Consider the following 21,410-nt stretch of genomic DNA (forward strand, 5'->3'; position numbering starts at 1 on the left):
CATTAGCTTGGTTAGGCTAATGTTAGCTTGTTTAGGTTTAAACAATTAAGACATTATTGTTATGACAAATGAAAAATGTCCTTTCTGACATTAAAACAATGGAGATCATGTGATTAGCTGTGATTAAATATGTTAATCTACTGACTGTTGAGTTCACATGCATTCATCAGCGCCTCCAGTTTGAATAAAGATTATTATTTAATTTACTGACACGAAAGTGAGAGAACTCATAATCCACCTCCTCAGATCTGTGACCGTCTGGAAAACAATCATTAGTTTCATCAGGAAACATCTCATGTTCTGTTCTGTTTAGTGAGACGAGCAGTAAACTGATGCATGGATAATAATAATAATAATAATAAAACTCCATCATGTCACATTCAGACTGGAGACTCTGCAAATACATCTCCTCCTAATTGAATCCTCTGATGCATGAAAGCAGACAAACTAGTGTTTCTATCTTTGTGAGGACACGATAGATTCCCTTCAGCTAAGACCCAGTCTGAACACGACTCAGCCCTCAGGAGACAAACGGACCCACAAGGTTGGTATTCCACGAAAAACTGGACCCCACAGCTGAATAAAACCCAGAAGCCTCACACACCTCCTCACTGTGTGAAAACAGCAGAGCGTTAAATTAACACCGTGAATAATCCTGGGTTTTATTTTTCATCCTTTGCTCCTGCAGAATCACTCTCAGGTTCCCAGAAGGAATAAATGAAGCAACCAGAAACATTTAAAAACACAGACGGTGAAGATGATGTTTAATAAAGAGTCAGAGAAGACACACCTGAACACTTCCTGTTTACCTGCAGCGCGCCAGCTGTGCTCACAGATGTTTGGCCTTCAGCTGAAGCAACGATCTTGAATGTTCTGGATTTAAAACCCAGAGAAGACGGTGAATGTGTCTGAGAGATGTTAGAGTTGCTGGCCCTAGTTTGGGGCCCCTGGTAGGATACTAGTTTATAGTGCTGCCTCCGGCTGCTTTTGAATTTGACCTGTTGTCGGATTTTTTCAGCTACAAAAATAGAAACATAAATATTAATCAAAACCTTTAAACAGCTGATCGTTTAACAGAGAATGGGGATGAATAAATCAGCTGACACTTTATTGGCCTTCTGATTGGTTGCTGACCAGCTGCATAAGAGCCTCCTTGTCTCCAGTATCTGCTGTGACCTCCTGGTAACTAAATGTTTCTGGTAACTGCTGATCAGTGGTCTACAGCAGCTTGGAGGAATTTTAGTCCATTCCTCAGAACAGAACCACTTCAGTTCTGAGATGTTGGTGGGTTTCCTCACATCAACTGCTTGCTTCAGGTCCTTCCACAACATTTCTATTGGATTAAGGTCAGGACTTTGACTTGGCCGTTCCTAAACATTCACCTTGTTCTTCTTTCCAAACTCTTAGAGATGGTTCTGGAACCTTTTCCAGCCTGATGAGCAACAACAACTCTTTCTCTGAGCTCCTCAGAAAGCTCCTCTGTCCACAAACATGTGTTGTGAAGATCAGACTGAGACAAATCCCTGATTTATTGAAACTAAACCAGGAACTGAACCACACCTGAGTCTCATTACACTGATGGAAACACTTCTGAACACATGGACTCTGATTCCTTTCATTTAAAACCTTAAAGAAGTGTCGTCTGTGTTGGTGGCTGAGCCCTGGAAGCTGTTTTCTCTTCTCTTACATAAGATGTTGTGAAATGTGCTGTGGATGGAGAGTGGGCGAGAGAGGAGGACGTTGATCTGAGTGGGAGAGAGAGACAAACATGTTGCTTTGTTTTTTATCAGCTGAAGAAACCAAACACACCTACAAGGGTTTAAAGGTTGATAAAAGTTTTAGTTTCTGAAAACACAGCTGGCAGCGTTAGCGCTTCTCTAACTGACCACATGGTGGCGCTATTGGTTTGATTTCTGTGTTTTACTGAGACGTAGCTTTAGCTGATAGTATTCTGTTAATTCTATTCTCTTTATTGCTGGAACCTGGAAGGAGCAACCTCCCAGGCAACGAACTCAAACTGTAATAAAGTCGTTCTGGAGTCTCTCTGTTGGGAACTGGTTCTGCTTCAGCAAAGATCGGCTGGACCAATCAGATCATGTGGGTGGGGCTTTACATGGCTACCGTCACCATGTTTAGGCTAACTAAATGGCTAATCTTGTTTAGGCTAACATGGCTGCATTATCTTGTTATTTTTATATGCTAATGAAGCAGCTAATGTTATCCTGTTCTAGCATCAGTAGCTAATGAACGCTCAGGTTTAGTGGAGGAAGGCTGTTCTGGAGTCTCTCTGTTGGGAACTGATTCTGCTGGAACCAGACTCGTCTCTGTGTGATCTAGCCTCTAATATTCTGATTGATGAAATGTTTATTAGATTTATTTGTTGGTTGTTATTTCCATCTCCAGCGCCTGACGGCATCTTAGAGGCTTGAACAGAACTGAGTCTGGAGCGTGAATCGGACTTGAACTTTAAAACGTGTGAAGTAAACCTTAATGTGATAGAAGCTTCTTATTTGACGCTTTGAAACAGTGAAGAAAAGCGAGCAGCGTAACCTCCAACGACTTCAGCGCAAAACATTTTACATTATATTGATTTTGTGGAGATGTTTTCTAGCCTTCAAAGGCTTCGACCCGGCTCGCTACGATGGACTGACACCTCCCAGGTCGGCCACATTGGTTCCATCAAACCTTATTACTGGTTTTAGGTTTTCAGGAGCTGCAGGACGTCCAGACTTCACAAAGGAGAACGCGCTGGTGTGTGTTTAGCTTCTGCAGTGATGAATCAGCTCCGATTGGCTTCCAGTTAATCTTCAGAGTGTAATAACCACACGATAAACATCAGTTTTAAGGGATTAATTCCTCCCCAGCTCAGGCTGACACATATGAGCTGCATTTTAAAACTGTTTCCTGCAGAAGTTCAGAAACTGAACTGAATTAAGATGAAGGGCGACAGTGAAATATTAACGAGGGTGGGAGGAGAGAGTTTAACTGTGCAGACTCAGCAAATCCTCCATGAACGTGAAGCTCTCCTCTCCTTAAATCTGATCAGACTGTAAAGGTTTCATCTGAAACCTTTCTGCAGGTCCACATAATCTGGATCAGGTCAGACACCAACAGTTTGGTTTTAATCTTCATGCAGGAAGAAAACGAGGAACTTCTTCCCACAAAGATCTGTTTAAAACAAAGAGATGCCCACCAACAACATTTATTTATCAAAGAAAATGAAATGGACGCCTGAAAACTGTGACTAAGGTGACAAACTCTGAGCTCTATCCTCTAAGAAATACTGAAGAGTTGACCTCTGTGGTGTTCCTCAGGGCTCAACACTGGGCCCCATTCAGCTTTAACATGCCGGTACATACACTATACTGACCAACAGTCTATGGATGAACCACTTATTCAAGATGAATCATGATAAATGGAGATTTTAGGGAATACAGGAATAGGGACCAGGGTCACAGAGACCAGGGTCATAGAGACCAGGGTCACAGAGACCCCAGGGCTGAAAATGTTAAATTGAGGATATGATTCTTTTCTTTGACATTAAACCGACTGAACTCATTTTTCAGGACGTCACATCGTTCTGTGGGAAAGATTTTTTACTATTTTCAGTTTTCAGTTTCAGTCTGCAGAATCATTACGATGTCTTTGTAGTTTTTTTCTTCCTGATGAATTGTTTTAAAAGATGAATTTGTGTTTCTCTGCAGACGTCTTGTCTCCAACCTTCTTCTTCTACATAGACGATGTTTTCCTGAGTTGAAGAAGAAGCGCGTCATCGTCTGATCCGACCAAGCGTTCTTCATCCTGTCATGGCCGACGACCTCTACAGCAGCACCTTTTCTGCGTCCGAGTCGGACTTCTCGTCCTCCTCTTCCTCCCTGGCCGCGGCCTCCTTCCTCACGCTGGAGCAGAGGGCGGCCTTCATCTTCGTCCTCATCCTCTTCATCTTCCTGGGCCTGCTCATCGTTCGCTGTTTCCGGATCCTGCTGGACCCGTACCGCAGCATGCCGTCCTCCACCTGGACCGACTACATGGAGAAGGACACCTTCGACTACCGGATTTCCTGACAGGCGGCGTGAGAGGCAGCAACCCGGACCAAGGACATGTTGAACTGAGGCGACGATCACACTGAAGAAGAAAAGCAGAAACACACAAGCTCATTTTTACCACCAAGATCCACCAGACCAGCAGAGAGCATGCTGGGAAATTAGTACCTGTCCACAATGAATTTAAGTAAGGAAGCATTTCCTGCAATTAAAGGCACAGTAACACAAAACATTTCCTCCGTGGATGAACACAGGGAAACATGAGCTCTGTGTCTGTTCTGCTTTTAGTCTGATCGTCGCCTCAATCGCCGACAGGAAGAAGAACATCTGGACGGAGACACAGCATCAGTCTAATGAATGAGGACGATGGTGCTGTGTCTCTGCTTAGATCTGGTCTCTGCTGGACGGCGTGTTCGGGTTTCTGTCTCTCACGGGACAAAAATTATTTTTTGTTACATTTTTGATCTTTTTTGACTTTTATTGACTTTAAGAACTTTAAGAGAAGTCGCTGAAGAAATGTGTGTGTTTCTGAGGACAAGGAGAAGACTCTGCTGAAACGCTACGGAGCATGCTCAGTTTTGTCACATGACTACAACCAACAGATCAGCACCGAAGGAACAAACGACCAAACATTTGTTCTCAACAACTAGAACTAATATGAAACACATCCTCTATAATTTATTCTCAGTCAGCACTCGTAACCGCGCTCAGCTAGACAGGAAGTCAAATAAACTATAAATTCATTGAGAGGTAAAGTCTCTAGGGTTGGGAACTGATTCTGGTCCAGCTCAGATCATGTGGGCGGGGCTTCATGTGGTGATGGACGGAAGGGTAACAGTAGTCGTACACATCAACTGAGGGCTAAGGAGTTGAATTAGTTCATCTTTATGAGGCTTCCTTTAGCTTGTTTAGGCTAATTAAATGGCTAACATTAGCTTGTTTAGGCTAATTAAATGGCTAACATTAGCTTGTTTAGGCTAATTAAATGGCTAACATTAGCTTGTTTAGGCTAATTAAATGGCTCATAAAGGTTTCTAAGTGGTAGAAGTCATTCTGACTCCAGTGCTGCTACCACATGCAGTGAGTTAGCATATTTTCCAGACTGTGTTCTGATGGATTATTAAACCCTGTAAGATTAATTAATCTGGATACTAATACTAATACTAATTAATCATCAATACTAATGAAATATAATCGATTCTCTAGAAACCAGGCACATTGACGTATTTCTAGTTTTGGTTTGCAGTAGCAGGCGACATGCAGACCTCGTGGTCCGAGGTTTCCTGTCCATGTCTGAGCTGTGAAACGGTTTCAGGTGGAAAAAAATCAGGTGGAAATTATTGGAATGAAAATGGCCGCCCCCTCTGGTCTTCTTCCTGCAGGGAGATTTGAATGATTCAGCGAGGACTCATGGTTTCCTCCTGTTTCTGGATGTTCACCCTGCAGCCATGCTGGGGGCCCTGACCCTCTCTGGAGGGGGTCCTCTCTGCAGGGGGGGCGACCGAACCTCCGCCTGAAGGAAAAAGCTCAAACTGAAAGAGGAGGATTTTGACGAAGCCTTGGCAGCTTGAACCCAGCGGGTCGGTGGAGGCAGCATCAGAGTTTTTATTTTTAAAGTTACAGAGTTTTTTTTCATATTTCTGAACTTAGAAAAGATCTGAGGCTCTTCAGTGGAAGGCAGAGCGCAGGCATCTACGATGGAAAATGAAAGTTTAATTTAAAGAAGGTCGGACACTCAGATCTGCACCTGATTAAAGTCTGAGTTTATTTAAGATTTTATTTTTAGTTGAATTTATCTTTTGTTTTAATCTCTCTTCAGCTCCATACTCTGTTCCTACTATTTTAGTTTAATTCTTTCTATTTGATCTTCTCTGCTCTTAAATAAACGTAAAGCTCCTTCTGGAGGCGGGACATAGCCAGTGGTCTAACAGGAGAAAGAAAAACCTTCGATTTTAAACCAAGAAGCTAAAATCTGCGTTTGTGCGTCTAAAGCTGTGAGATTCAGAACATTATTCATCTTCGTCTAATATTAAACTAAAATCTAGAAACCACAGATATATTTCTGTTTCTTACTGTGAAAACAAGTCTTCTATTTTGAAACTACAAACATTTGATGATATTAAATCTCCAGGAAATCCAGGAACCAGTTCACCAACTACCCATATTTTCCTTTTATTATATTTACAGTATTTAAACATTTTTAAGTAATTAAAAAAATAATAATTAATTTTGATTATACTTAATAGAGGGTTAAAACTGATTTAAATGTTCAGTTTGTCCATGTCACTGCAGGATCGTCTCCACGTCTCAACCTCAGTCTGCAAAAGAAATTCAAACTTTAAGAAATACTAAATCTGTGGATGTTTTTCAAACGCCTTGATTCTAAACAACTGACAATATCTGAATATTTCCAGACTTTTGTGAACGTTCCAAAATGTCTTCAGACTTAATGTCCTCACAAAGATGGAAATACAAACACACACCTGTCCCACAAAGGTGAGGACCCTTTCCCAGCGTCTCACTGCCGAACTCAAACGTCCAATCATTAACTTATTTTCCTCCCGTTGTTCTCGTTCTTGGAAAACGTCTGAGTAGCTAAACGTCTCTGACGTATCTCCGTCCAGATGCTGCAGCAGTTTCATTAAAGCTACAGTCACGTTTTAAGTTTGGTACAACACACCTGTCTGGACATCTACAGTGTGGGGACACATGTGTGGACACTGCAGCGTGGGGACACATGTGTGGACATTGCAGTGTGGGGACACAGGTGTGGACACTGCAGTGTGGGGACACATGTGTGGACATTGCAGTGTGGGGACACAAGTGTGGACACTGCAGTGTGGGGACACAGGCAAGTGGCATATTTGTTTTAAGGTTTATCTATGGACGGTTAGATTGATGGAAGGACGGTTAGACTAATAGTTTACTGAGGTCATGAATCCAGTTGTTGGAGTCGCCCCCTGTTGGTCATTAGTAGTAATGCAGGGTTAAGTCACACTGTCTCTGCAGCAGAGGCATAAAAACCAAATTAAAAAGAAAAGACAAATACTTTAGAGGATGAGATTGAATATTGGATGTTAGAGTCTATATTTTTATTGTCTGATTGACACTTAATACAGATGTTGGTGAACAGCTGGTCAGGAGAACATACGTTAGCCTTTAACACACATTTGTGTCTTAGCCCTTTAATTCTGCTGTCTGCCTTTCAGCCATCTTCCTCCTCATCTTCCTCCTCCTCCCTCATCCCCCTCCTCATCTTCCTCCTCCTCCCACACCTTCACCTCTCCTCCTCCTCTTCCTCATCTTAAGGCTCTTATCCTCCTCTTCCTCCTTGCCTTACACTAAACCTGTTTACATGGATTACAAACTCCAGCAGCTCCGTCGCTGCTGTTTTACCCTTTAAGTAGTCGGGACTGAATTTCTGTCTCTGTTGTGTGTTGGTGTCTTCCTGTTTGTCCTTCTGTTTGTCTTCCTGTTTGTGTCATGGGGACGACCTCAGTATTCGAGCTGAGCTGTTTATCCCAAACAGTTTTTTATCTTTGTACTTGAAGGAAAAATCCTCCTTGAGCTGCAGGTGGAACAAGCTCAGGGGTCAGAGGCGTCGGGAATGACAAAACAACAAAGAGTCAAAACAACCACAGAGTTGACTTGACTTGAAATTAATCATAATGTAGTTTTTGTTCATGTTTTTAAGGTGGATTTTTCCTTTAAGTACATTTTGTTAAATCTGCCCTAAAACTGTGAAGTCTCTCGATTTAAATGAATTTTTTTTATGATTAACTTTCAATGAAAAGTGTTTTCTTATTTGTTTTTTGTGTTGTGAAGTCTCTCAAACTACCATGTGAACTTCAGCGTTCCATATGAATCACGTGTTCCTCTCTCTGCAACATTTCTTTATCTGCTCAAGTACTTTTTCAAGTTGCAACCGAAAAAAGATTCTTAACTCTGTAAATTAATGTTGTATTTTATCAATGCAAAGTTTTTAGTTTTGATAAGGAGGCGCTTTGAGCTGCTTTTTCTTTTGGATGTTGCGTTTGAATAAAAGTGTGCAGTTAAAGTCAAATTAAATTTAAAACCACAGACGTCTAAACGCTGCCATCTTTCTGTTTTAAATTTAACGCCGGCTAAGTTTATTTTTTAAAATATTTAAAAAAAATATGAAACACTAAAATACAGAAAACAGTTATTAATTAATAATGTTAATTAATAATATTAATACAGTTAATTAATAATATTTAAATTATTTCAGTACTATTGATAAAAGTTGCCATGTTGTTAACAGTGTCTATGTGGCAAAACGTACTTGGTTTTACATGATTTTCAAAATAAACTTTTCTGGATTTTATTAGAAAAAAACAACAAGAATAACATTTTCAAAGAATGAAATATTTAAATGTGATTATTCCAGTGGTTTGAAATGTTTTATCTGCTCCAACTGATTTGCTTTCAGCACAGTGAGTTTTTTAATGTCTTTTGATCTGCTGGTTTTTACAGTGCAGGTGACGTTCAGGTTGCATCGGTGTGAACAGATCTCCTCTATATTTTCTAAGTGGCTGAAAGTTGTGGTGTAGATTTATCTCTCTGCCTTCTATCTGAGCTTCTTTACAAGTCTGCACTCTTGTTTTGTAAATAAATAAAACTTCCTGTTGAATCAAAACTTTCCATCAGCGCTCTTTATTTTTATTGATTCGTTTCGTTTTTATCTTGTTTGTAGTTTTTGTGTATGTCTTGACAACACACCGCTTTGCTCTTAGTGCACAGCTAACATCAGCATGCTAACATGCGTTAGCATGTTAGCATGGTATCGTTAGCATGTTAACATTTGCTAATTGGCAGTGAGTGGCATAATGACTGCACTAAAAATGCACTAAAGTAATTTGAACAATGTTTAATAATGTCATAGGACCAAACCTGATTCCGTCGGCGCTTCTTTGTTTGTTTTTATTTTTTTGTTTTGTTTTTTCAGTTGTTTTTTTCTTGTTTGTAATTTTGTGTTTTTTGACTTTGCATAGCCTTGCTGTGAGCGCAAAGCTAACATCAGCCTGCTAACATGATCTAATGTTCACATTCAGAATCATCGTTAGCAAATTAGCATGCTAACATGCCAGAAAACCAGAAAATGTTCACATCAGCAGAAAGTCTGGATCTGATGAGGACATTAAAGGACTGTTCATGGTTCAGGAGATGGTCAGCTGACACACAACAACACACAACCAAAACCCTGGCTGTTGTACCAATCCAGTTGTTCCCATGGCAACAAGGCCTCAAAATAGAACTGTCTGTGTGTCAGTTCTGGTTCTTCTCTTTCTACTTTGCATTCTTTTTTGTTCTTCTACTATTTGTTCATCTTTAATCTTCCTCTTCTGTCAGTAAACGTGCCCCATGCTGCTGACCTCTCTCTAGTCAGCTGTCCAGGTGTTTTGTGTCTCAGAAGATGATCCGATCGTTGACATTGAGACATTGGACAGATGGTGGACACTGTGGACGTACAGCTTCAGACAGAGGACCTCCTCAAACACTTGTTTGGATGAAACCTTAGCAGCTTCTTATTCAGCATGTCAACAGGAAGTCCCACAATGCACCAGTGAGATGAGTTAGTGTTTTAGTCCAGGTGATGAGGATCAAGATGTTTGTTTACCACTAAAAACAAACAAACAATACTGTGACACCATCATCATCATCATCATCAACAGGGGACATGTCTTCCTCCTCTCCTTCTTCTTCTTCTTCTTCTTTTGTAAACATTGCTCCACGATCCTTCATGTATATCTGAGTTATGTCATTTAAAGTCAATGTTCATATTTAATGATCAAGTCTCACGCCTCTCTAATCAGTGAAGGTTTACATCGTCCATCACTTGTCTTCATCAATAAAACATCTGATCAGATTCATTGATTTGATTCGTTTACATTCAGGACGCTCTAATTCTCTTCTTATTTCTTTTAAATCTAGTTTCATTTTCTTAATGTTTAAATGTTATGAGCTGTGTTTAGTTTTGTAGTCATGTGACTTTCTATCAACACATCTAAACCACAGACCACACCCCCTGTAGTTGTAATAAATTTTTAATGCCTCTACATTCAGCTTGATCATCGTCAGCAGGAAGCAGCTCCCACAGATTAAACAGATGATTTATTTCTTCCTTGCTGATAAGAACTGTTCACATATCTGTTTAATATCATTATTATTTATTTGTTGCTGCAGGGGCGGCACAGTGGCGAGGTGGTTAGCACTGATGCCTCACAGCAAGAAGGTCACCGGTTCGAATCCATGGGCCGGCTGGCCTTTCTGTGTGGAGTTTGCATGTTCTCCCTGTGTCTGCGTGGGTTCTCTCCGTGTACTCCGGCTTCCTCCCACCATCCAAAGACATCCATTAGGTTGATTGGTGATTCTAAATTGGCCGTAGGTGTGCGTGTGAGTGTGGATGGTTGTCTGTCTTTGTGTTAGCCCTGCGATGGAGTGGCGACCTGTCCAGGGTGTACCCCTGCCTCTTGCCCGATGACAGCTGGGATAGGCTCCCCGTGACCCTTAACAGGACTAAACGGGTATAGAAGATGAATGAATGAATGAATGCAGGATTTAAATCATTAACTGGTTTCATTAGGATTCAGAAAATCAAAGAAAAATTAGGGTTTTCTCCAGGATGTGAAGAGTTAACCTTTGACTTAATGTTCCAGCTGGTAAAGATCCATCTATTGGTAACTGTTTTATATGAACCATCAGCTTCATCTTCTGTAACCGCTTGTTCCTGTGAAGGGTTGCGGGGTCTGCTGGAGTAAAGTAAAACATTTGCTTGTGCATAATGTTGTTTTATACAGTAAATACACTACCTGGCCAAAACAAATGTCCCCCTCTAATATCTGGTTGGACCTCCTTTATCTCTGATTCCAGCTCATTCTCTGTATCATTGTTTCTATAATCTTCTCCAATATCACCAGATTTATTTCCATCCAGTGTTTCATTCATTTTTCACCAAGATCTTGTATTGATGATGGAGAGTCTGACCACTGCACAAAGCCTTCTCCAGCACATCCCAAAGATTCTCAATGGGGTTAAGGTTTGGACTCTGTGGTGGCCAATCCATGTGTGAACATGATGTCTCATGCTCCCTGAACCACTCTTTCACAATCTGAGCCCCATGAATCCTGGCATTGTCATCTTGGAATATGATCCATTGATGGAATAACCTGGTCATTCAGTATATTCAGGTAGTCAGCTGACCTCATTCTTTGAACACATAATGTTGCTGAACCTAGACCTGAGCAACTGCAGCAACCCCAGATCATAGCACTGCCCCCACAGGCTTGTACAGTAGACACTAGGCATGATGGGTGCATCACTTCATCTGCCTCTCTTCTTACCCTGATGCTTCTCCACTATCCTTCCAGTTTTTATTAATGCCTTGGACAGTTCTTAACCCAGTTTTAGTAGTTTCTACAATCTCCTTAGATGTTTTCTCTGCTTGATGCATGCCAATGATTTGACCCTTCTCAAACAGACGACCACAGGATGTGTCTTTAGACATGGTTGTTGAAGAAATGAGAAGCTACTAGGGGTGTAACAAATTACCGATATGAATCGGAAATCGGTTTTGATTTAAAAGATGCGAGTGCATCGATACACAAGCCCCTGGACCGATCTAAATGTACCACGAACCGGTCGATGGCCCGATTACAAAGTTATGAGTCGGGTTATTACCGTAATTTCCAGACTATAAGGCGCACCTGAATATAAGCCGCACCAGCTAAATTTTGGAGAAAACTACAGATTGTTCCATATAAGCCGCACCCGACTATAAGCCGCACCCAAGCCGCTGGTGTTTTAATGTTTAATTACCGTAAGAGTTTCTTCTACCACGGAGGCGATCGTCGGGACAGAAATGACTGTTTGGAAACGCAAAGCGTCCCATTTATTTACATTTGAGAAACACAATAAATCTTTCAATCAATCGATCGATCAAACTTTCACATCTTTGACATTACAAACAGCATTCGTGCAGTGCACAAATAATACAACGGTGCGCTCCTAGCGCACTTCCTGCAGTCATAGTACCGTAGTGCAGTATAACAAAAAACAAGGCTTACAACGCTTGACGAGGCAATAACGTTAAATGGCTAAATTTAATTCGTTTTTAAAAGTGCTTGCCTGTAACACGGCAGCAAAAGTGCAGTAACCCGGCTGCTCAACTAAATAACAGCATCTTTTTCTAAAACAGCCAACACAGCAGTAAAGGTGCAGTAACACGGCCGTTTACTGTATCAAAATAACCAGCCTACTATACCAGAAAAGTCAGCCAGATCGATCGCCTTTAACTTAAAAGCAGCTCTCGTACTGCATTTGGACTCACTTGGTTTGTTTTGCTCTCGTTACCTGGCGCAAACTGTCTGTCTCGCTCCTGCGCTTCCATGATAGTGCGCCCCTGGTGACCGTTAGCTGTAAGAATCCATAATAAACCGCAGGGTCCAAAGCAAGTGACAAAAGTAGCTTATAGTCTGGAATTTACGGTATATCAGCAATACAGCTGGAAGCCCCGCTTGCTTATTCTCTTTCTCTCTCTCTTTCCCGCAAAAATCTCGCGAGACTCTATTAAACTTATCACTATGAAGGTAAACAATATCACATTTTTAGGATTGATTTAGGAACATTCATAATGTAAAATGTCTACTTTAAACAAGGAACTATATCGGATTACTCTCTAGGCAATTGAATCAGGTCAACTGGACTTGGTTTTTGTCTGTGTCTGCGGACTAGTCAGACTTGCCTGCTAGTCTCTCGAACTGATGAAGCCACTTGGATAAGGAGCGAAACGTCTTCACAGACAAAAACCAAGTCCAGTTGACCTGATTCAATTGCCTAGAGATGCCTTTGACCTGGACAAATGAGAATTTGCACAGACTCATCGGATTACATCATATTGCACTGAATCGTACCGAATCGTACCGAATCGGATCGGATCGGATCAAATCCTACCGAATCGAATCGAATCGGTTGTTTTTAAAATGTATCCTTCCTGAATCGTTTCGTACCCCATGTATCTAGATACGTATCGAATCGTCTTATATTGGAGAGATGCACACCCCTAGAAGCTACTCATTGCATCAGTTGGGGTTAAATAACTTGTTGTCAGCTGAAAGATAATCACCCATGCAGTAATTATCCAATACGAGGCTCCTACCTATTTGCTTAGTTAAATCCAGGTGGTCTTTTTTGTGGCCAGGCAGTGTGTATGCAGCAGAGATGTGTTCCTCTTTGATAATGTTGAGCCTGAACTCTGGCTCCCTCTAGTGCTCATTAAGGCTTCTCACGGTCACCATGGACATTAAAGCTTATGTTATTTCAATTCATGTTAACAGATTCTCTGTTCGGTAAAACAGCCCGAAGAAACCAAACACACCTACACCATTTATTTTAATGTAGATAAAATCTTATGAACTAAAATTTATTTAAAATATTGCATTACATCTGCTCAAATATTCAAAGATATTCTGTGATAATAAAAAATGAATCCCCTTTAAAATTAGTAATGAACCAGGTGTTTGTTTTAGTTCAGATGTGATGTTTTTCATGCTAGTCAGGAGGATAACATGAAACATACTGAAATATAATTGATCATTTATTGATTGACCTGTTTCACTATCAGGTGAATGTGCGATGGACTGTAAACCATCATTGGACATTTATCGTGTTATTAACTCTGTTGTATTCAGTGTTTCTGAAAATCTCTTAAGCCTCAAAGCAAATTATAAAAGAGAAAACTTTCATTGGACCCAAAGTTTTTATCGAGAATCAAATTTGGTCCACTACCTACAGTATGCTAGAGTTACGTCAGACTTATGTCAGCTAGAATGCACAGTTTATTTAGCTAGTGAATGCTAGCAGTTATGCTAGCTAGTCCAGACAAATAGTTAGGTTAGCTAATTCAACATTTATGTAAGCTAGTTCTACATACTACATGAGCTATGCTAGATGCTGCAAGAGTTACTTTAGCTAGTACAACACGTTACGTTAGCTAGTGTTGCTAAAGTTTTATGTTAGAGAAAGCAACAAACAGTATGTTGGCTAGTAGGCTACAGTGTGAGCTAAATTAGGTATTGCAAAAGTTATGGTAGTTAAGAGTTACGTCAGTTAGTAAAGCAAACACTGGCGAAAGCCAGACTAACTTGAGCTACATTCGCTATTGCAATGTGTCCAAACCTTAAGGAGTCAAGTTGTTTCATTGGAGCAATTAATATTTGAGTTCATTGAGGTTGAGCTGCTGTGGCTGCTGTCCTCAGACCTCAAGTCACATCGGACCTTATTTGTCATTAGCATTTACGCATTTCTGTTTCCTCATTCAGGGTTTCAAGCAAGCTTACGCTAAAACTTCTCTAATTTTTCTCCAGACTTTGGTTTGCTCGATGTGTTGGTGCAATTCTAATTTTGCATCTGCTGTTTCTGATGTTCCTCTTCTCCAGCCTTATTTGGTTACTAGAGTGTATAAGCAAAACACACATTAGCAACCTCTCAGTTCCCTAAATCAGCCCTTAAATGAGCATCACAAGAAATCAGGTATCACTGATAGCACTGGAGTCTGAGGTCTTCTCATCAGGTGGATACGTTAAGGTATCTTTGAATATGTATGATTGAAATTAAATGTTTATGGTGTCAGCATTGAACTCATCACAAAAAACATCGGACTTCCAGACAGGAGACCAGGTCTGTGATTATTTTATTTCTCTTTGTGGTTATTTTTTGTCTTTGTGTAGACTAAATTAAAGTTTATCTGTGTGTCCTCTCCAGATGATCATCCCTGGACAATATTAACAGCATCCTCACAGTAACTCCAACAACGTGTCCACAATGGGAAGTCTGTCTTCACACTTTGTTCTGAGACTTCTTGTCTCACTTCTGTCTCTCCTGTCCCATGTAAACCTTTCAGTGACGTATTCACTGAGCAACTGTAGCATAGATTCTCCTGAGGATCCCTCCGCTGATCTTTCTTTGGATTGTGGAAACCATGAACTTGTGACTGTCCCTGATGACATCCCCAGAAATGCTGTCTCTGTAACACTTTCCAACAATTGGCTTCAGAAGATTAACAGAAACGATTTTGCTCAGATGTCAAAGCTGAGAATTTTGTCTCTAGCCTCAAATCGTATCACTCATGTTGACGATGGATCTTTCATTGATCTGGTGGCGCTGAAAACTCTATCAATGAGCGAGAACCAACTCTCCAGCCTGTCAAGTAATGTCTTTCAGGGACTGTCCAACCTCACTGTTCTTGACCTCAGTAGCAACCAGATTGAGTTTATTCATAGCTCGGCCTTCCGCTACCTGACCAGCTTACAAACCATGAGGCTGGAATCCAACCAACTCCGACAAGTCGTGGACATTCAGCCTGTCCTACAGCTGCCACAAATACAGAATCTGACCCTTAAATCAAACCAGTTTTCCTCCTTCCAGACCAAAGACCTGCTGCTGAATGAGCCCTCAGGACTGAAGCTGCTGGATATCTCAAGTAATAAGTTGGAAACGTTCAGCATCTCAACACCGATCTTTCCTCTCCTTCAGACCATAGACCTTTCTGGATGTGGCCAAGCCTCTGGCATGAAATGGGACATACCTGACAAGACTTTACTGAGGAACATAACTCACCTGTACTTTAGATTCCCTCTGATTCTCTTTGGAGACATCCAGAAGGTCCTGCAGAGCCTTGACTCGTTGACCTATCTGCAGCTGAATTACATGGAAAAGTGGATAAAGAGAGGTCTGTTGGCTACCGTCTGTAAAATACCAACACTCAGGGTGTTGGATTTGTTTTACAACCATCTCCAAAATTACCCAATGGACCTAGCAACTTGCTCTCAGCTCACTGAGCTTGACCTGTCCTGGACTTATATCAGTGAGTTGCCAAAAGGCTCAATACGATCAATGGAGCAACTCAGGTCCCTGAAGGTGTCGACCAACTCCCTCACCAAGGTACCAGACGACATTAAGAGCCTCTCCTCCCTGGAGATCCTGTACATGGAAAATAATCTTATCTCTGAGTTTGGCTGTGATGATTTCAAGAACACAACACACCTGACAGAACTTTACCTGAGTGACAACCACATTGCCAAACTGGACAGGTGTGTCTTTGAGAGTCTCCCTGATCTAAAGGTGCTTGACCTGAGTTACAACCAGCTGTGGACGTTTGGAGACACCTTCAAAAAGGGCCTGCAGAAACTCGAGTACTTGGACTTGAGCAAAACTGTTCTGTCAATTCTTGAGAGGGGAGATTTTCAGGGTTTAGAGTCCCTGAAATATTTGAATGTGATGACGGATCATATTGGAAGGGTGAAACGTAAGACGTTTGACAAACTGGACAACCTGGAAACTCTTGTTGTATCGCTTCCGTGTGACTATGAAAATAGCTTCAGCGGATTACAGCACTTGGAGAATCTTACAATCTACCTCGCTATTAACTATGAGCACAAATGTCCTCATCCCAGTGACTATGAAGCCTTCTTCCATTTAAAATCTGTGAAGACTTTCACAGTAATCTGCAACGGCGATCACTACGGCTTTCCGTTGGACGTACCGATGAAAATCCTCGAAGCTATGAGACATCTGGAGTCCTTTACAGCTGTGAATATCTACATTTCTGCTCCACAACCGGACACGTTTCAGTTCAACCCCAGGCTCAAGAGTCTGACCTTTGGGAAGACAGATTTGTCAGATTTAGACCCTGAACTGTTTCAACAAATCCCAAACCTGCAGAATCTGGATCTCTCTGAGAGTAACCTCAAGTCTCTGGATTTTCTGGCGCAGGCCGACCTGTCAGCTCTCAGATCTCTGAAACTCAGTGGGAATGAGATCAATGTGATCAATGAGACGGTCTTCCAGTTCCTCCCTGCACTGAGACACCTGGACCTGGACAAGAACCCTTTCACCTGTGAATGCTCCAACGCCGGCTTCATCCAGTGGGTGAAGAGCAACAACCAGACTCAGGTGGTAAACGCCCATCAGTACACTTGTGCCTTTCCTGTGGCTGTAAAGGGAAGCATGTTGCTGGACTTTGACATCCAGTCCTGTTGGATGGACACAGGCCTCATCTACTTCGTCTTCAGCTCTTCTCTGGTTCTTCTAACTCTCCTCTCGTCCTTCATCTACCACTTCCTGAGGTGGCAGCTAACCTACGCCTTCCACCTCTTCCTGGCCTTCATCTACGACAGCAGGAAGAAGAAGAAGGGAGTTCCTCATCACTACGACGCCTTCATCTCCTACAACGTCCATGACGAGGACTGGGTTTACCGAGAGATGCTCCCAGTGTTGGAGGGAGAGCAGGGCTGGAGACTCTGTCTGCACCACAGAGACTTCCAACCAGGTAGACTCTCCGTCTTCATGTCTTTCTTCTGATCCTGGTCACATTTATTCATCTTTGTACAACCCTGGTGACGGGGGCCCATGTCTGGGGGTCCTACTCCTCTGTAGTAAAGTTAGGGGCCCGTCTCATGTCGTGTTTAGAGGCTTCTTACTTCATGACCTGTCTGTTCTTTCACTTCTCCATTTTTTATCTCTGTTCTTTCAGAGCCTGACATTAAAGTCTGAGTGATTGTCTTTGAGTTTCACATCCTCCTTTTTCACTGAAGCCTATCATGCTGGCTTCAGCTCTGGTTCCTAGACTTAGTTTAGTATTTTCTCTGTGTTGTTTCTGTTTTTGGGATTTTATTCTGTCTGGGACCAGTTACAGCTGGAGACAGTTACAGCTCAGTGTCTTGTCTGCTGTGTCAACAGGTAAACCCATCATAGAGAACATCACTGACGCCATCTACGGCAGCAGGAAGACCATCTGTGTGATCAGCCGCCACTACCTGCAGAGTGAGTGGTGCTCCAGAGAGATCCAGATGGCCAGGTGGGGGCGCTGACTTCCATTACTGTTCATGTTATTAGTTGAACCTCTTCAGTCCTAGGCTGCTGGGAGGTGGATCCTAAAAATAACCAATACATTAGGAACATCTCCAGAGCCATCAGGTCCATGTTCCTGACCATGGTCTCTATGGACCCTGGTCTCTATGGACCCTGGTCCTTATGGACCCTGGTCTATATGGACCCTGGTCTTTACGGACCCTGGTCTCTATGGACCCTGGTCTCTATGGACCCTGGTCTTTACGGACCCTGGTCTTTACGGACCCTGGTCTCTATGGACCCTGGTCTATATATACCGGTCTCTATGGACCCTGGTCTCTATGGACTCTGTTCCTGTTCATTAGAATACTGAGATTTCCTCCATGTTGTTCACACATGTAACTCACCAGGGAAACCAGTCACCAAGGCATGCTACATATCAATGCTAAGCTAACTATCACTGTGTTGTGTTTGTTATCTGAACAAAGGACCATTTAATTGAATTAAGGCTCAGATTCTATCAGTCAAGTCACCATGTGGTTCATAGTTGATGGAGAATCATGTGGATAGACTCTAAAGGACCGCAGAAGACAAAAAAAACCTTATCAGTTGCCTTGTCCTATCTGTCCTCTGTCCTCTATCCTGTCCTCTGTCCTGTCCTCTGTCCTCTGTCCTCTCTCCTCTGCAGCTTCCGACTGTTTGACGAGCAGAAGGACGTGTTGGTCCTCCTGTTTCTGGAGGACATCCCGTCCCAGCAGCTGTCTCCGTACTACCGCATGAGGAAGCTGGTGAAGAGACGCACCTACCTGAGCTGGCCTCAGGCTGGACAACATCCAGGAGTCTTCTGGCAGAGCGTCCACAGAGCTCTGAAGACAGGGGATGCTCTCGGCACCGACATCTGCTGAGATGAAGACGGTAGAAACTGGATCAGCCTCTATCACAGAGATGGAAAGACTTCAGAGGAAGGTACCAGAACATCTGACTTCAACCCACCTGGACATGTGGACATGTGGATATACGTGTCTCAGGATGTCCCACTCAGAGACAGTCACCAGGAAATGTCCTCTTTCATTTTATTTTATCTGTTTTATTTCGTTGCTTCAAAAAGTTCAGATAAATAATTTTCAAATGTGTTTTTATATAAAAACTGTTGTTCTCTTCTCTCTTTCTTCTGTCTGTACCCGGCTGGCCTTAGGCAGATGGGTTCCTCCATATGAGCTGGTTCTGGTTCTGGTTCTGCTCAAGGTTTCTTCCTGTTAAAAGGGAGTTTTTCCTGCCACCGTCGCCTTCAGGCTGCTCTGGGGGTTTCAGACCGGGTTTTTGTAAAGCGTCTTGACACGATTTTTATTGTTATTGACGCTATATAAATAAAATTTAATTTAACTGAATTACATCCAGATCTTTACTGTTTGGATTGATTCATGTTTTCATGTAAATACTAACATGACACTGTGGTGGTTCTCCTCCAACAACAAGTCATTCATTGTCAGAACCAGAAGAAACAAATAAAACCTTTTCGTTGATCATTGAATGTATTTCTGTGTAAATGTTCAGAGCTCTGTTGTTTATCACGTTGCAGGTTTGTTAGATGCTCTGTTAGATTCACATCATGTGACTGACTCTGTCGTTGGACAATGGTCTAGTTTCCAGTTCTGAAAAGACGCTTTGTTTGTGTAGCAGAGTGTTCGGGGTTGTTATGTTGTTGTTGGATGAAGTTTGGAGACATGGTGGCAGATTAACGTCCTCTTTACGCCTGTGAAGGTTCTCATCAGAGTCACATGACTCGAGTCTGGTAATGACCTGATACTCACCTGTACCAGAACCTGGACCTGTACTTGAGTTTCAGGCTGGTCTAAATCATAACCAGTCACTTGGAGATAAAAACCACAAGCTAATGCTAGCTAATGCTAACGGCTATTAGCATCACCATTAGCATCTGCTCTCAAGTACACCTAAACATAAAGCTGAAATAAGGACAGCAGTTTGTCTGTTAAGGTTTTCAGACAAAAGACACTTCTTGCAAGACAGTCTCTGGACATTAATGGATCATCAGAGAACCATTACTTGGAGACAGGATCAGAACGGGTTCCTCCAGGATCAGGTGAGTATCAGGTCATTACCAGACTCTAGTCATGTGACCTTCAGGTGATAAAAACCTAAACTCTCCACCAGATATTTAGAGCTGAACACTTGGAGGAAGCGTCTTCTAGTCCAGATGTCTTTGTCTCAGCTTGTTTTTTGTTTTTTATCCAGGACTCTGAGCAGAGATGTTGTTTTCTGAAATGGTTTCCTTATAACGTTAAATCTTCTCAGTTTTTCTGGATTCATTGTGAGTTTTGATGATTGACAGGACATTGCAGCCTGTTTACATGGATCAATGCTCGCTGTGTCTGTGTCGCCGGACAAATCCATAAATACACAGAAACCCAACAGTGTCATTGTGAAATCCTAAAAACACAGCCAGCCATCACCCTTTACCTGCTTAGATACGCTTCTCTTACCTAAGCCTAGACACAAATATTCACTCTCTATGCAAACAGTGAAAACCCCAGCAGCTCCTATAAAACCAGCTCAGAGAGACTCAGTCTGAAACGTTCTAACTCTGAGTTTATTTTACAGTTTTGCTCTGAAGTCGCCCGTCATCATGAACCTGTGGCTCGGAGGTCATTTCATGTTTGCGGTTCTGTTTCTGAGCTGCTCGGCTCTGACTCCTGAAGAATGCCAGCCGCTGGTGAAGCCCGTCTCTCTGGACACCATGGTAAACCTGGCTCCTGTGTCTTTGACTGTGACCGTCCATACGTGGGTATAAAATCACTGGTTTCAAAGATGTTTGTCTGAGAAACTCCAACATGTGCAATGAAAGCCAGTTTGATACGAACAAGAATCTGTTTCTAACCAAAATGGTTCCAGAGGTTTGTGGTCTTAGATCTGGATCTAAGCTTCATCAGCAGAGGATGGAGGAGATTTAAAGAATCGATATCAGATCTCACAAATAAGGACTGATTTGAGTTGTCAAATGTATTTTTAAAGACTTGCAGCCTTTTAAGAGCTTTGTGTCACGATGTGTAGCAGCGAGGTAGCGACACAGAAGGCAGCAAGGCAAAGGTGAAATGATAAAGTTCAGTCTGATTAAACCTACAATGAAGGGAACAAAAAGCAGAGTGAGTCTGAATAATCAAAAAATAAGTCAAGAGAACAGAACACAAGGAAAACATCTGGGAAGAACACAGGTGGAAGTAAAAGAAGACATGAAGCCACAAGGAAGAAACTTTCAAAATAAAATCAGGAAGGAAAACACAATATCAGGACAATATTAAGACTCAAGTACTGACTTCCTGTTTATGTTTAGATTCATGACAAGGTGTTCTACCTCATGGGCTACGCTGAACAAGACGTCTACAAAAAAATCCTGAGTGAGACCGACAGCTCCTGGGTGAAGATCACACGGTCACCATCGGCCTCCAATGAAGTTGTTATGTACCAGGAGAACAGACTGTGAGT

At 42.0% G+C, this 21,410-nt stretch overlaps 2 protein-coding genes across 2 annotated transcripts; both read left to right on the forward strand.

Moving 5' to 3' along the window:
• Positions 1-3,363: 3,363 nt before the first annotated feature.
• On the forward strand, positions 3,364-4,327 carry LOC311501740 (cortexin-3-like). Its single transcript, XM_084563727.1, has one exon. It carries the CDS (start codon positions 3,807-3,809, stop codon positions 4,062-4,064), a length of 258 nt encoding a protein of 85 aa, XP_084419853.1. The 5' UTR covers positions 3,364-3,806; the 3' UTR covers positions 4,065-4,327.
• Positions 4,328-14,496: 10,169 nt separating this feature from the next.
• Positions 14,497-19,311, forward strand: LOC311501697 (uncharacterized protein). The gene is made up of 3 exons (XM_084563662.1): positions 14,497-17,388; positions 17,799-17,916; positions 18,598-19,311. Exons 1-3 carry the CDS (start codon positions 14,883-14,885, stop codon positions 18,812-18,814), a joined length of 2,841 nt encoding a protein of 946 aa, XP_084419788.1. The 5' UTR covers positions 14,497-14,882; the 3' UTR covers positions 18,815-19,311.
• The last annotated feature ends 2,099 nt before the right edge of the window (positions 19,312-21,410 follow it).

Source organism: Chelon labrosus, assembly GCF_963514085.1.
Source record: "Chelon labrosus genome assembly, chromosome: 16".
Lineage (NCBI taxonomy): Eukaryota > Metazoa > Chordata > Actinopteri > Mugiliformes > Mugilidae > Chelon > Chelon labrosus.